The 16,536-nt window shown below is 35.6% G+C and overlaps 1 protein-coding gene across 4 annotated transcripts in view; it reads left to right on the top strand.

Moving 5' to 3' along the window:
* Positions 1 to 16,536, top strand: part of DROSHA (drosha ribonuclease III) — a 118,297-nt gene that overhangs the window by 34,987 nt on the left and 66,774 nt on the right. For all 4 annotated transcript variants that reach the window (XM_081285080.1, XM_081285078.1, XM_081285079.1 and 1 more), the window contains 4 exons: positions 296 to 382; positions 5,855 to 5,926; positions 7,659 to 7,740; positions 8,685 to 8,759. In XM_081285080.1, the coding sequence (XP_081141206.1) occupies positions 296 to 382; positions 5,855 to 5,926; positions 7,659 to 7,740; positions 8,685 to 8,759 (316 nt within the window). The remainder of the gene's footprint in view (positions 1 to 295; positions 383 to 5,854; positions 5,927 to 7,658; positions 7,741 to 8,684; positions 8,760 to 16,536) is intronic.

Raw genomic sequence — 16,536 nt, 5'->3', positions numbered from 1 at the left:
GGCAAGCACTTTACCACTGAGCCACAACCCTAGCCCCTCTTTTTTTCTTTATGACACTGATAATTGGCATCATTGTCTCAGGACATAAATACTGTACTTAATACCTGAAGCCAGAGAAATCCACCACCCAGAGAATTCCATTTAAAATTAACTTTTGTATAAAGTTTGGAAAAATGATAGGCATGCACAAAGTTATCTTCATTTTTGCTCTTGGTTACTCTGTGTCCTGATGGATATCTTCACATGCAAATCGTGGTTTGTTTAAACTGTGTTTTGTGTTTCTGTTTACTTTTAGACTGACAGGCCAACTGTTATAGAATATGATGATCATGAGTATATCTTTGAAGGATTTTCTATGTTTGCGCATGCCCCTCTGACCAATGTAAGTATGTGTTGTTCTACTCCCTTTCTCTTTTCTCCACCTCCTTCCCTTTTTCCTTGTCTTTCCTTCATTTTTTTTTTTTTTCAAAAGTCAGAGTAGATTTCCCTTCTTCTGACTCCTAAGAACATTTACTGTGCATCCTGCTGCATGAGCTGCAGGAAATCTGTAGCAGAGTGTCAGGTAGAAGTGTGACATCTGTGCTAATGAGTCACACATTGGGTCCACATTAAATGGTGTAGGTAAACATGTGTCATTTTGAGAAAATAACATTTTGAGAGTGTGAAAGATTGAAAAAGGAAGATAAACTGTGGAATAATGTGTTAAAACTATTTTGGGTTGGTTGTCCTTCACAGAAAGTTGGAAAGTTTTGAGGAGAAACTATTATGTCTCTGGGTGAAGGAAAGAGAAACAGCTTGTTAGCTGGAGCCTGATTAACTTCATACAGTTTTTTGCTTTCAAACCTCAGGAATATGTCTTTTGTAAGAGTCTTGGTCTGACATAAGGCTTTAGGATATATACACAGATATTATGAATATTTTGCTGGTAATCAGTTCAATTATGACTATCTGTGAGTCCAGAATCTCTGTTTCAAAGCTGTCAATCTAATTGCCTCATGTATTACTCCATATTCCAATTGGGTGTAGAGTAAATCAGGAGGCAGCTGTGCAGGAGAGGAGGCACAGCCGTGTGCTTTCCCTAGGTCTGGCTCTGGTAGGTAGAACTTACTGGATTATAATTATGGTGTGGCTACATCAAAATAGAGTGCTCTTTAATCCTTTCTGGCTTGGTTTTATGAAATGATATCTATGGTTAGAAAGTTATTTTAGTACTGTTCATTTAAGACATGGAATTCTTTTCCATCAAAGACAGACCCAAATCTTGGCCTTACCTTGGCTTCTTTTTCACTTCATAAGTAGATGTAATTCCAAGTAGTGATTTAAAACAAATTGTTTTCCTAATGAGATTTCTCTTTTATTCCGTAGTATGTTTTATCCTAGAGAATTTTCTTTGATAATATTTATACTCTAAATGTAAAATGTAAAAGCATGTGATGATCCACATTACATCTACCTCCTGGTGGACCATCTGTTCACCAATATAGAAAAGGGACCATTCTTACACAGCCTTTATGGTACTGGGCAGTTTTTTAATTTTAGTGAATCCCATGCTTTGTGTGTCTGTAGTAGGCACTCAAACCTTTGTTATACTAAAGCCTGCAACCTTAGAGATATAAAGCGCTTTGGAAGTCATTAAGCCCACCACCCCTCATGTAATGCCTTTTCATGTAATGCCACCAGAGCTTGCAAATGCAAATAATTTAGTTAGCATGAAAATAATCTATCTGGCTGGGGTCGTAGCTCAGCGGTAGTGTGCTTGCCTAGCAAGTGTAAGGCCCTGGATTCGATCCTCAGCACAACATAAAAATAAATAAATAAAATAAAGGTATTGTGTCCAACTACAACTAAAAAAAACAAAACAGATTTTTTTTAAAAAAGAAAATAATCTATCATCTTTTTTTCTTAATTCTTTAGAGATGATATAGAGCTCATTTTGACTTTTAGGGTCACCTTGAAGAAGAAAAGCAGTGTGGCTTCAGAGAGACCAGGGTTTAAATGTTAGTGAATTCCACCTACTAGCTGTGTGATTTGATACTGCAGTCTTTACAAGCCTTTGTTTTCTCATCTGCAAGATAGGGGCATTAGTTATAGCAGTCTCTTCAGATTTTGTGAAAAATAAAGTGAGATGACACATAGAAAGTGTTCACCAGGGTGTTTGATACATAATAAATATTGGCACCTCTTGTTTTAGAAAAGATGTCAGACAGCTGGGTTTGAGTCTTGTAATTCTTTTATTTTTGACCTTGGTCGAGTGATTCATTGAGCTTTATTAATGTGGCTATGCTTGGGATTTTAGTTAGAATGCAACATACTGTATTAAAAATAGAGTTTGTTTTTTAGGTCTGTTTTAGGTTCACATCAAAAACATAACTTTTAAAAGTCTCCCAGCACAAGGCTTGACAATTAATGCTAAATTAATCCCTGTTGTTGCTATTGTTATAAAATAAAAGATAAAACCTCAGCATATATTATATATGAATGTCTTAAAACTTGAGAACTGTGTAGTGAGGCGCCCCATCATTTATGCTGGAGATGATAAAATAAGTTGAGTTTTAAACTGAGTGTTCTATAGTCTGTAGGAATTAGAGCCATTAAAGGCCTTTTGGATTTGAAATAGTCTCCGAAGAAAAAGAATTTTTAAATCATTTTACTGATCTGATTCATTTCCGTATAGAGAAAGCACATCAGCAAGAAGGGCATGCCTGTAATAGTAACTATAGAGTCTCCACCAAAGCTGGTTCTGACAAGTTCTCTTAAGGTCTCCAAGCCTTGATGGCTAAGCATATAGCGTCTAGGAAAATTTTATCCTTTTATGCAATGCATTTACTATTATTTAGAATACCTGATGGCATTAAGGGCTTTAACAATAAGTATCGTTATATAATATAATACATAAGTTTTTATAACTTTACTTACTGTATAGAAGATTCTTCCATTTGCAGAAGAACAGGAAAACTTCTTGATCATTTCCCTCCCACCTTAGTTGGTTTTCCATTTCTAGTGACCTCACTGACCCCTAGATTTGGTCATTCATTGTATGGAAGTAGTAGTGTTAGAATGTAGGGGTTTAGGGAGGGTGTTTTCTTCCCAGGATGAGTTAGGAGTTAGTATCATTCAACATATGATATTCTTCACTTTTAAGTTCAAGCCTATTTTAAGAAGTGCTAGTAGGAATGTATGTGATTGGAGGGTATAGGTTGGGAGCTGTTTTGGTGATCTTGCCAGTAACAGTTTCTCCGATGACCAATGTGTGTCTTGGGAGATTAGGGTAGAAAAGGAGATGCTGCTTCTCCAAGTTTGTGTGTCTCAGGAGGGCTTTGGTGGTATGGATAGAAGCTCAAAAGAAAATCAAATGTGTAAAAGAAAGAGTTTTTTAAACAAAATCTTCAGAAGTGATTTGAGGTGAAATTCCATGAGGAGAGGACTATGCTTGCACATGTTATCTGCTGAGTGCTTTTGCACATGATAGGAAGGAGTGAAGTTGGCACTTTTTTGCTCTGTCTTTTGTGTAGGAGTGCTTGCTCTTTTCTCTACAGCTGACTTTCTTGCTTAGCAATTCCACCCACAGTTCTTTCTTCCATGCATACTCTGACCCCCAGGGACTTTGTGCTTCCAGCTGTGGTGGGTAGCTCTGTTCCTTATTTGAGTTTCAGATGGCCTATTGGATGCCCTTGTGATGTTCCTTAGGTCCCTCAGCCTTCCTGAAAGGGAACTCTTCATCCTCCCTGCACACTGAGTTTGATATGCTCAGGAGACATTTTCTTGAATATCTGCTTTTGTATTAATGCTATTGTGACCTTCCTGTTCGCTCTTAAGTCAAAAACCTAGAAGTTGTCCTCTGTTCTTTCTTCTCTCTCACTCCCATGTTGTTGTGTGGATCAGTAACATCTTCTAATATGTTTAAAAATGTTCCCCTCCTTTTCATTATTTCCTTCATTTAGCTCTGGCCTGTTGCTTTGGATTCCAGTCTGGTCCTCTGGTCTTTGTTCCCTCTGAGCCATTTCCACAGTTTCCATAGTGGCCCATATGAAATGTAAAGTATGATAGTCTTTTACTTGACTGTACTTGAAAGTACTTGAGTAATTTCTTGTGCCACATAGCCACAGGCCTTGGCCTTAATATGATTTGTGGGCAACATAATGAAGTTAATCTTTTTTCAAGAATCACCTGACTTTTCTCTGTGCACTTTATTCTCAAATGACGAAGTTTTTCTGTCTTGCTAGAAGCTAAATTGTTGTGCTGCCTCAACTTTATTTTTCTGGATGGCCCAGGAATTTCCTCCTTATCTTTGAAAACATAACCTTATTGGTTCTCTTGTATTTATTTTTCTTTTGCTTGCTTTTTATAATTGCAGCTGTAAGTTACATTTTTATTATATAAATTGTATTTGTTCATGTGCCTTTCTTTCTCTTTTGGATCCTTACCTTTTAGGGCAGGAACTGTGGCCTGCCTTAAATTATAATTATAAGCCTGGCATAGTTGTTTACAAACAATAGTTATATATTGTTTTCGAACAACTACGTTAAATCATGTAAAAATTTGTAATTCTGAAATATTTTTATACAATTGGAGGAATAAAGCAGAACTTAAAAAATAATAGTGGCCTTAGCATGTTGCTTTGATTAGTTGAGGATTCAGTATCACCAGGAGGTTGAAAATGAATCTCTTATTCAAGTTAATTATGAATTTCACACAATCACTATCTAAAAAGAAAAAGAACACCTAAGAAGTAAAACTTGATTTCTGAGATTTCCAGTAGGTGGCGATATAAGGCTATTTTTCTTAGCATCTATTTTGCTGGTACAATTAAAATTTGTTTCTTTTTGATTGCTATGGTTTATATAAGTGGTTCCATAGTCTTATGCATAGATTGAGTAGTCAGAAAAACCCACTTACACCTCTCTAGGGCCTCTGGGTCTATTATTTTCCCCAGCTAGCCAGCCAAGCCACTGCATTAACCTCTTTTCCTCCTTTTGTCATTCTTTCATTCATTCAAAAATATCTTTACAGAAAGCTGTTGTGTCTGGGTGCTAGGCTGGATCCTGTTGGTACATTGGTAGAATAAGACAAATAGATTTATTTCATGCTGAGCCTTCCTTTATTTTCGCATAAACACTGAATATTAGAACAAGTAATGAGAGGTGTGTACTCTGGCTAACAGCTGCAGTCTAGTGCAAGAAGTCCTAATTTACCAGTATCTGGTATCTTAGGCAGGGTATCCATGACTCTCTGCCTTAGTTTCCTCTGTTGTACGATGGGAATAATAATCAGACCTATCTGGGGATGCTCTGATGGTTATATGAGTCCATATTACAAAACATAAGAATGGTACCTGGCCCAATAAATTCTAGCCATTATTATTTTTATTCTATACTTGCTGTTTTTGCTCAAGAGCCAGATAGGCAGCATGAATTGTATGCTCTTCAATGAGCTATGAATCCTTAACTGATAAGTCTTCAGTCGGCCATACCTAATCTCATGAAGAACTGAAGATTCTGAAAGACTTTTTAAAAACCTGAGGGGACAGAGTTTATGATTGTGGTTTTATTAATTCTTTAGAGGTGATATGTTTGGTTTTAATGGGTTCTTATCAATTTGTGCTACTGTTGGTGCTGCTCATACTATTAATTAAACACTGACATCATGAAGGTTTCCTACAGATGCCTGGCCAGCTGAGTTCTTGACATTAAAATCCAGTAGTTGTGGACAAACTTCATGTGCAGTGTTAGTAGCGAAAATGAGGGTGAAACCTTCTTATTTGTTTGATGGCCTCTGGGTCAGGTAGCAGACACATTCTGTGCCATATTATCCTGCCGGGAAGTATTGGGGAACTGAACCTCTCTTCTCATTGCAGATTCCACTGTGTAAAGTAATTAGATTCAACATAGACTATACGATTCATTTCATTGAAGAGATGATGCCTGAGGTAAGTGAAAAGCTTGTTTAACAGTTTGTTGTAGTTCCTTTGTTTATTCCACACTTAAAAAAAAAAAAATGGCCTTGGTCAGCTCTGGCTTTTTGCCAGAGGAGGTCCTTAAAATACCATGATCACTGTCAAAATGGTCACCGAAATGTAGCTCTGATATCAAGGTTAAAATTTGGGTCATTTTTAAACTCATTGACCTTTTTTTGAACCTGCTTCTGCTTGTGTCGCATCTGCTGGTAGTAACTTTGCATCTGTTTCTAGTTTATTTTGTGTAGGGGACAGATTTTGGTTACTGGCCATTATCAGAGAGGAAATTGGAATAGTGAAACTGAATCTGATAGCTGTTAGAATAATCTTATTCATTATCTCCAATGACAAGATCAATGCTTAGCTCATTTTTCTTTCCGCATATTTACATATCTTTCCTAATTGTTTTTCATTGTGGATGCTCAGCAGCAGATTTATCTAAATATATGCAAGAAATTTAAAATTCCAAAGCAAGATTAATGCGAATCACAGAATGATTCATTGCCTGATCTTGAATTTAGTGGTGTCAACAAATCACACTAAGAAATAACAACTAGACAGCTAACAAGCTTGTGCACTTAACGTTGTTTTGGAGCTAGGGTCGATTTCCAGAGCCCCTGGCTCTTCTTAAAACTTGTTTAACAGTGGAGCTCTGTCATGGGCAGGGACCTCCAACGGGAAATTAATGGGTATGACATGCATGTTTAGTTAGCACCTATTTCATTCTGGGAAAGTCCTGTTCATTCTGCCTGCTACTTGAAAAGAATTAAAGAGAAGGGCATGTCCCTTCATTCTCCAAAAAGCCTTTTTGCTTCCTTTTAGATCTTAAGGTCATAAGCCTTCATTTGCTGTTGTAAAAGTTTATGACTTCTAATATCATCTCATGCGGGGTGATTTATGAATCCTGAGCAAAGAAAGTAGTAGAAAGAATTAGTAAACAAGTCTTACTTCATATATCATCTGTTTAGCTTGTTTACAGGAGAAATTTTGGTACAAAGTTTTGTGATTTTTTTTTTTTCAGTAGTATTTGAGGTTGAACTCAGGCCTTGCATATGCTAGGCAAGTGGTTTACCACCGAGCTACATCCCCAGTCATTTTTAATTTTACTTTGAGACAGAGTTCTCACTAATTGCCTAGGCTAGCCTTGAACTTGAGATCTTCCTGCCTCAGCCTTCTGAGTGTCACTGGGATAACAAAGTTTTGTAGTTTTTCTTAGCTTTTAATTTGTTTTTGCTAAGAGTTTGAAGTTTTTTGGAACAGGACTACTGCTTTTTGGTAGCATGGTAACAGTGATCCTGATTGTGTTGGATGGAGCGGGGAGGCTCCGTGATGAACAAGCCAATCAGCGCCTGAAGATATGTGTGTAATTTGAGTTAAAAGAACATCCCCAGGAGGTTCTGATATGTTTTATAATTGGATTTGAAAACTGTGATATGAGATTTGACTTTAAATTTTGTATCATTTTATTTCTGTACTGTAAGGCTGGGTTGACATTTTTGTAGAAATCCTAATGTCATTATTTTCTCCTTCACTTCTATCTGAAACCAATGAGCTGTTGTAAGATAGAGGCCAAATATTTTAGGAAATTGTTTTTAAGTATAGTTTCAACAGACACTTTTCTAAGATCCTTGGCTAGAAAATGATGAATCTTTAGTTATTATATATTTACAAATCTATCATGATTTGACTTTGGTTTATTTTTCAGAATTTTTGTGTGAAAGGGCTGGAACTCTTTTCACTGTTTCTATTCAGAGATATTTTGGAATTATATGACTGGAATCTCAAAGGTAATTATAGAATTTAAAGAAAAAAGTAATGCTTATAGAAGAACATTATATGTGAAAAATGCTTATAAATTGGGGGGCAGATAGTTGAAATTCTTATTTTTGAAATAACCATAGAAAAGTGTATTATTCATAGGAACACTTGCTATCACTTGACATGACTAAGTTTTTCTAGACTTTACTTCTTAGTAATTTGATGGGGCATGTTATTAGCCAAGAATTTGGTACCAATTATTATGAGTAACTACCTTGATTTATGTGCATTAGGGAAAATCTCATGAGTTAATATTTTAAATCTACTGAACTGTGCTCTTATCAACTTCTATGATGACACTGTAACAGAGAACTTCAGTTATTAACACACACACAGATGCAGAGTGATCTAATTAAAAAACTTGATGATAGTAGTTTACTCTTTTGAAAATGTCTGTATTACACTAAATATTTACTTATTTAAAGCAGTATATTCATGAGTGGTTTTTCAAACCAGTTTTCAAATGAATGAATTGAATTTGAAAGGCTTTTTAAACCACATGTATTGATGAATGGCTTCTCAAACCAATAGCATTTCAATTTTTTAGTGTATTAATTAAAATGAGAAGAAAATGACATGCAAATTTATTATATCGTGCTCTAGTTGAGTTATAAGAAAAACTTGAATTTTTGAATTTCAAAATTAACTTTACTCTACATATTTGCTCTCCAGAGCTCTCATTGTCCCCTTGACTTCCATATCCTGCTCCTTGTGATTCTTACTGGTTGCTGTGGCAGTTCCAGATGATTGATTAAGCTATTGAAGAATGGGGGGAGTAGGAGTGTTGTGTCCCCACTTCTGGTGGTGTTTTTTGGTTGCCATAAACCAAAAAATTCTTAGGAATTAGGATGCAGTGTTTGCTTTCTAAATTGTTTGATTTCTTTTCTCTTTCCTTTCCACTTGTTTGCTTTAGGTCCTTTGTTTGAAGACAGTCCTCCCTGCTGCCCAAGATTTCATTTCATGCCACGTTTTGTAAGATTTCTTCCAGGTAAAATCATTTGACTTGGCAGTGACTTGGTGAAATAGTGCATATGAAATTAAGCCTACCATTCTCCTTTTAATCTTTAGGGGTAACTTTCCCACCTTGGACACTATTCATGTATCCACTTTTCAGGTTGCACATGAATTGTAAAATTTTACATGCTGATTTACACTCTTGAATAATTTATTGCAGCCCCAAATTAGATGAGCAATGGAAGAACTGATTTGTAAATTTTGAAAAATCTACTTGATAAAATATCATGCAAGCGTTAAAATTAACAGAAAATGCATGTGGCTTCAAAAATGCGGTAGCTAATTGGAAAAAAAATTGGTATAAAATTTTATATACAATATGACGTTAACTTTTAAAATGACTGCAATACTAGTTTTGCTAAGGTGGTAGAATTATAGGTGGTTTTTTTTTCCTATTTTTAACACAATTTTAAGTATTTTATGCTTAAAAAAAGTGGTAATTCTCCCCACTAAACTAAAATATATAAGTAAATAAATGAGTTAAAATAATTTTTAAAGAAGTCCAGCTGTAAGATATTGGCAGTATATTTAGTATTTTAAAAATGCTTTGATTTTTAATGAAATCTTTTAGATGCTTTCTTGTTCACAAAACCTTTTCCTTTGAGGTTCCTGCCACCCTGTTCCCACTCTTTTCTCTATGATTTCCTAGTCAATGACCTGCTTTGTCAAATGAGTGAAACCTGCTTACAGTTTTCTGCTCATAGCAAAATCCTTTTACTAATCCAGTAAACTCAGGGGCGATTAATCACTGAGCCACATCCCCAGCCCACTCCCCCCCGACTTTTAAAAAAAAATTGTTATTTTTGAGATAGGGTTTTGCTAAGTTGCTTAGGGTCTCTCTTAAGTTGCTGATACTGCCTTTGAACTTGCGATCCTTCTGCCTCAGCCTCCTGAACTGCTGGGATTATAGGCATGTGCTACCACGCCCAGCCACTGTATTATTTTTTGACTCTTTTTATGGTGATGATTGTCACAACTCAGCCACCTCTTCCCCAGATGAAAACTTGGTCTGGGCCATGTCCCTGTGAATGTATCCCTGGAATCTGATGCCAGTGTCTCACTTGCTGTGATGTTGTGTACTTCTGGCCTGTCATGCCTTTGTTCCTTAACTTCTGCTTGACTCTTCCCTTCCTTGTGCACAGCCCCCTTTCTGTGCTTTCTTGACCAAGTCCTGTGCTCCTTGATCTGTCCTCTTTCACTCAGTCATTGTTCTACCACCATGTCCACGTAAGTATCATCAAGCCAACCACTTGCCTTTTCTTCTACATGTGGACCACTCAATGATACTAGAGGAAAAAAAATACAGTGACTGCTGTAGATCTGTGTTCTGCAGTCTTGACTGAGGAGTTTTTCTTCATCTGCCCAATTATCCACAATAGCAGTTTTGGACTTCAGTCCTCAGTCATGCTTTCCTCCTCATGCCTCTGGTCCTCCTGGTAGCAGGAGTTCTGGCACTCCTCATGCTTCAGAAATCTCCTTGGAGCCTGTCATACAGTCTTCACCAGTGCAGACTTCGTGATTCATTCACAGGCCAGCTTTGCTTCAGTGCCAGAATCCCTCCACCTGTCCCCATTGCAGCTTCTGATACCTGTCCCCATTGCAGCTTCTGATACCAAAGCCAGCCTCCCAAAGAACAATCCAAATGGCCTGTGGCAGTGCTGACTGGACTCTTGACTTTGTTTTTCTTCTAGTCTCTTTTTCCCCTCTTACCTTTGGTTTCCCTTGGTTGGTTTTGTATTTTGTCTGCCCAGTCTAGTTTAGACTTCCTGCAAGAGTTAGAGGGGAGGGCGCTCTTTGCTCAGTTCTGTCACGCACAGTGAATTCTTTTTATTTTAATATTTTTAGTAATGTTTGTTTTGCTTAGAAAATGCACTCAGAAGCTTTTCTCCTTTTTATATCTGGTTTCATTTCATCAAGATGTCCTTTTTTCTTTTCAAGTGAATATGTCTTTGATTTCATAATGGAGTTTTAGCAATAAACTTATTAGAAAGGGTGTTTGTTGAAAAGCCTTTCCTTTTTGTATCTATATGCCTCTAAGGCATTTTATGACCAAACAAATCTCTAAGAAAAAGTGGGCAGTTTTAAAATGATCTTACAGAAAAATCTTGTGTCAGGTATTTACTTTATGGGATTTCAACTCACAAAATGTTTCTCATAACTATGTAGGGATAACATTTAGTCTGTCATAAGGAAAAAGTCTGTTGATTTATTTTTAAACAGGATTTACTGTTTTATTAGATTTCCCTTTGAAAATAAATGTTTTAAAACACCCTGAAGGATAGGGAAAAATACCTAATGTATAAAATGCATTTGATATTGGATGGCAAATTATGGTTGATTTGTTTTTCATGATATCATTTCAATAGGGCTGGGGATATAATTGTGGTAGAGCTCTTGCCTACTGCATGTGAGGCCCTGGGTTCAACCCAACACTGCAAAAAAATGAAATGACTTTGTTAAGCATCTTGTGTGGTGCATGTCTCTGTGTGTATAATTCTGGGGACACTGTACCACCTAGCTGCATCTCCAGCCCATTTTAATTTTATTTTGAGACAGTGTCTTGCTAAGTTGCTGAGGGCTTTGCCAAGTTTCTGAGGCTGCCCTTGAACTTAGAATCTTCCTGAATTGGCCACCTAAGTTGCCAGGATTAAAGGCATGTGCCTGTAAACATGCCCAACAATCGAAACATTTTTTTAAAGAGTGCATTAAAGTTAGGGATGTAGCTCAGTAGTAAGCCACTTCCTTAGTGTGTGCAAGGCCCTAGAATCTATTCATAGTACTGGAAAAATACAAAATAATCTCCCCCCCCCACACACACAAATCACATAAAATTTTTTTCTGTGTGTAAAATTTTCACATGGTTGTCATCATACTAGTATATGATTTGCATTTTATTTTTAATAATTCATTGAGCAGATGGATGTTTTTAAAGATTATGTTAGTGCCAAGTTTCTTGTCAAACGAATCACATTAGTTTATGCTGCCATGAAAAATGTGTTATTACTGTTTTTAACATTTTAGGCCCATTCGTCCTTCTTTCCTCATTCCTTTCTTCCCCTAAAAATTTCAGCAGTGAGCTCTGTGAAGCAGAAGAGTGAACCTTGTCTATTTCTTGTTTTACCAATGCTGACATAATTCTTGGCAGGTAGCAGGGAGTGTATATACTTGTTTACCATCATTCATAATAGTGCTTTATTTAAATATTAGTGTTTTGGTTACTGATGAATGTGCTTTTCAGATATTCTTTGGTATCATCTCTCTCTCTCTCTCTCTTTTTTAAAGAGAACCTTTGATAGAACTAAAACAAAAATACTGAAAAATTCACACAAATATAGGCCTTAGTGATTTTTCAAAGTGAATATGACCATGTACTTTGTACCCAGATCAAGTACCAGCATCCAGGAAGCCTCTCTGAATCCAGTTGCTGCCCAGACTCAGTGGAAAACACTATTCTGTCTTGAAACACTGTTAGTTTAACCTTTTTTTTTTTTTAATTATAAAAAACTAGAATTATATATTCTCTTTTTTTTTTTTTTTTTCTGGTAGTGAGGATTGAACCTAGGGATATTTTGCCATTGAGCGACATCCTCAGCTCCAGCTCTTCTTGTTTTTCATTTTGAAATAGGGTCTCGCTGAGTTGCTTAGGGGTTAACTAAGTTGTTGAGGCTGGCTTCAAATTTGCAGTCCTCCTCCCTGAGCCTCCCAGGTCACTGGAATTACATGTGTGTGGCACTGTGTTCGGCTGGCTTTGTTTCCATTTAGTGTTTAATGTGTTTTAGAACTGTCTGTTGTTGGCTCATTCTCATTGCTGTATAGTTTTATATGGTATGACTAAATTAAAATAAGCCTTTTTATGATAAATGAATATTTGGGTCTTTTCAGATTTTGTATTTGTGTGTGTGTGTGTGTGTGTGTGTGTGTGTGTGTGTATATATATATATATATATATATATAAAAGCACACACACATTCTTTTATATTTATATTTACAAATAGTATATGAACATTCACTAAATACCTGTACATGTCTTTTTGTGAGATTATGTATATATGTTTTTCTATAACATATATGCCTAGCAATGGAAACTGTAGTTCTCATATTAAGCTTTATAATTACCTTTGAACAGTTTTCAAAAATGATTGTAGCATTTACCTTCCTACTAGCAGTATATGAAAATTCGTGTTGTTTCACATTTTCTCCAATACTGGGCATCCTTCTTTCTTTTTTTTCTCTCTTACTCTCTTTCTCTTCTTTTGCTGGGTATCAACACAGGGTCTCATGTATGCTAAACACACACTTTACCACAGAGCTGCATCAGCAGCCCTTTCTTTTTCAGATTAGCTGTTCCAATGGGTATTCAGAAATATCACATTATGATTTTTTATTATTTTAATTAGTGCATTATAATTATATATTTAATTGGAATTTATTGTGGTATGTTTAACATTATGGTTTTATTTTTGCCTTTGATGACTAATGAATTGATACACCATTTTATGTATGTATTTAGACTGTTGACTGTTTAGATTCTCTATAGATTAGTCAGACTATTGACTATTTAGATTGACTATGTTGACTGTTAGATATTGTCTTTTTAAAGTGCCTGTTCAAGTCTTTTGCTCATTTTTCTATTGGACAATATTTACCTTTTTCTCATTGATTGGTAGATGATTAAAAATATATACTATATATAAGTTCTGTGTGTGTGTGTGTGTGTGTGTGTGTGTGTGTGTATCCAATATCTTCTTTGTAGATTGCTTTTTTGATTATCTTAATGGTGATTTTTATATATATATATTTTTTAGTTGTAATTGGACACGATATCTTTATTTTATTTATTTATTTTTATGTGGTGCTTAGGATCAAACCCAGTGCCTGGCGCGTGCTAGGCAAGCGCTCTATCACTGAGCCACAACTCCAGCCCTTAATGGTGATTTTTGATGAACAGAAATTCTTTAGTGTAATCTTTCTTTATTATCTTTTGTATCTTGTTTATGAAATTTTTGCCTATCCTGATTTCATCAGGCTACTCCCATTTTCACTTTTAGATCTAATCTATCTTGAATTTGTTTTTATGATTGGTAGAAGATATAGGTCAGAGCTCACTGTTTTTAATATAGACATCCAGTTGGCCCAGTGCCATTTATTGAAAAGTCCTGTTCTTTCTTCACAGAATCAAATTGCTTCTGTCCTTTATCCTTAGCCAGGTTTTGTGTGCATGTGTGTGGTGTGTGTGTGTTTGTGGGTGTGTGTGTACAGAAGCAAAAAATATAAAGTAAAAAAGTTACCACTCCCTTCTACACACATGAAAATGCAGAGATGCTTTGGTGGTTTGATTTGTTTTAATGTACCTTTTTTTTTTTTTAAGTGGAGTAACTCTAAACATGTTACACAGTTTGCCTTTTTAACTCAAATACTTGACATTGCCTTTTAACTCAAAATATAGACATTTTCTGTATAAATCCTTGCCTCATTCCTTAATACCCACATAGCATTTCATATTATAGATAGCATTACTTTATTTAATGATTCCTCTAATGATGAATGTTTTGTAGCTCTCTTTTTCTCCATTGCATACAAATGCTTCAGGTGTAGTCTGTGCATCTATCTTTTTGCATTTGTGTGTTTCCCTAAGGTAGGATTCTAGAACTGAGATTACTTGTTAAGATTGTATGCACATTTTAAATTTGGAAAGCTGGCCAGATTTTCTCCAGAAAGAACATACCGATTTGCAATTCTGACTAATAGTTTTTATAAAAAGCATGCTTTTTGTATCACCTGCCAAAGCTGGGTATTAGTAGTATTTATAATTTTGTCCATCTGAGAAGCAAAATGTAATGCCACTGATATTATTTTCATGTTTCTTAGCTTCTTTGAGAATGAGTAGCCTTTTAGATATTCCAAGTATTTCATGGTTCTCTCATTCTCATCTATTTATTAATATCAATATCTTTTAATATCTAAATATTCAAGTTTTATCAGTCTTCATAATTTTTCTATAGTTGCTCAACTTACCCATTTTGAAAACAGCTGTTTCAGTTGCTTTATGCAAATTTATAAAATTAAGTTTGATAATTTAAACCAGGGATTATTCATAGCAGGCCAGTTTGCCAAAAGCCAAATCACAGAGCAACCAGTGTATTGAGATTTTAAGAATTTTCTCAAATGTTTGTTTCTTTTCTATCTCACTCTTCCTTTTGCTTGCAAAACAGCCGATAGGAACTAGACCCAGTTTAAGGTCTTATCTAACTGTAACTGGCTGGGGGCATAATTCAAGATAGTAAGATTGCACCTAGGGGAAAAGCCTATTCATTACTTGTATCATTACTCTACCAAAGCACTAAAAATCCCTTTTTTTTTTTTTTTTTTTTTTTTGCAAATTGACTGTCTATTCATATTTGGAAATCACCTCTTCTAGAGCAGTAGTTTAAAAAAAATAAATTTTTTTGCAGTGTCTTAATATAGCTTTTTATTTGGAAAGTTTAAAAATATATGTTGTTAATTCAAATTTTATAAAATAAGATTTTATCTAGTCATCTTGGTAGGAATATACAGAACATGTAGAAATGCAGTTAATGCAGTTATATAGCTATTCTCAGTATGGGGAAAGGGGTAGGTATTTTTATGTTTCTTAAAATTAAGTGTTATATAGTTGATAAATACTTATTTAAGCAGCCATGTACTTAACACAAATTCCCTAAAAAATTTACTTCTCTTCCAAATAACCATATAAATAATTAAGCAATATAAACTCAGAGAATTGAGTCTCTAAGAAACAGTTTATAAAGTCTGTCAGTTCATTAATGACTGTCCAGATTCATTCCCTGAAACACAAACTCCAGTTCTTCCCAAATAATGAGCCGTTGTCACAGTTCCAGTCCCAGAGCTGGCAGAATTCCTGCTAACCTTAGCCTACCCGCTCTGATTTCTCATTTATATCATGTCCTATTTATCTCAGCCAATGAGATAAAAATTACTTTCTAGTCCTCAGTGACATAGTTCCATAAATCCCAGCATAAACTTGTAGCAGAGCAGACAAACCCAAAGAGCCAATTCATTAACATTAGTAAATTCATGGTAGTCTGAAAGCAAGGGGCCATGTTATTTATCTGCTTCATAAAGTCATTCCACAAACATTTTTGGGTATCTTCTTTTACCAGGCTGGGTGTGAGGGACACAACCCATTGTTGTTTCATGGGCTCTGGAAGAACTCTGATTTTGTCTCTCCTTATATCTCCATGAAGGTTGAACCTCAGTACCAAATATGGAACAGTCTCAATCCTCCTTCCTTAATAATGTTTCTCCTCAGGTTGTCCTGAGTTTCTCCTTTTTCATCGTGTTAAATAACCGTGATAGGTAAAATATTCATCAGCTTTTAGCTTGGATTTAGAGTTGCACTTGATGTGCATATTGTGTTCATTTGTTTTTTATGTCTAGTTTCTAAGTTGCTATAGAATTCATTCTTCCTCTCTTAAATTGGGCAATGCCTGTACCAGTCATTTAGCAAACCTTTAAGAGACCCTTGGTTTGTAGGCTCAACTATTCCTCTTTCCTGGTAGCTCTATTAGTCTCTTCACTTTAAATTCAATGCCTCTAGCTCTTTCTACTTTTATCTGAAGTACCATGGAGTCAGCCAGCCATAACTATAACTGCTTATAGGGAGTCTATGCTGTTTATATACCTGAATCTGTAAGTATCTGCTCCTTCCTCTGTGCCCCTCCTGATACTGGTTCGATGCACATGGGAATAGT

The sequence above is a fragment of the Spermophilus citellus genome, assembly GCF_964194105.1.
Source record: "Spermophilus citellus genome assembly, chromosome: 1".
In the NCBI taxonomy this organism is placed as follows: Eukaryota; Metazoa; Chordata; class Mammalia; order Rodentia; family Sciuridae; genus Spermophilus; species Spermophilus citellus.
Note: the sequence above shows the minus strand (reverse complement) of the source record. Positions and strands in the feature narration are given on the sequence as shown.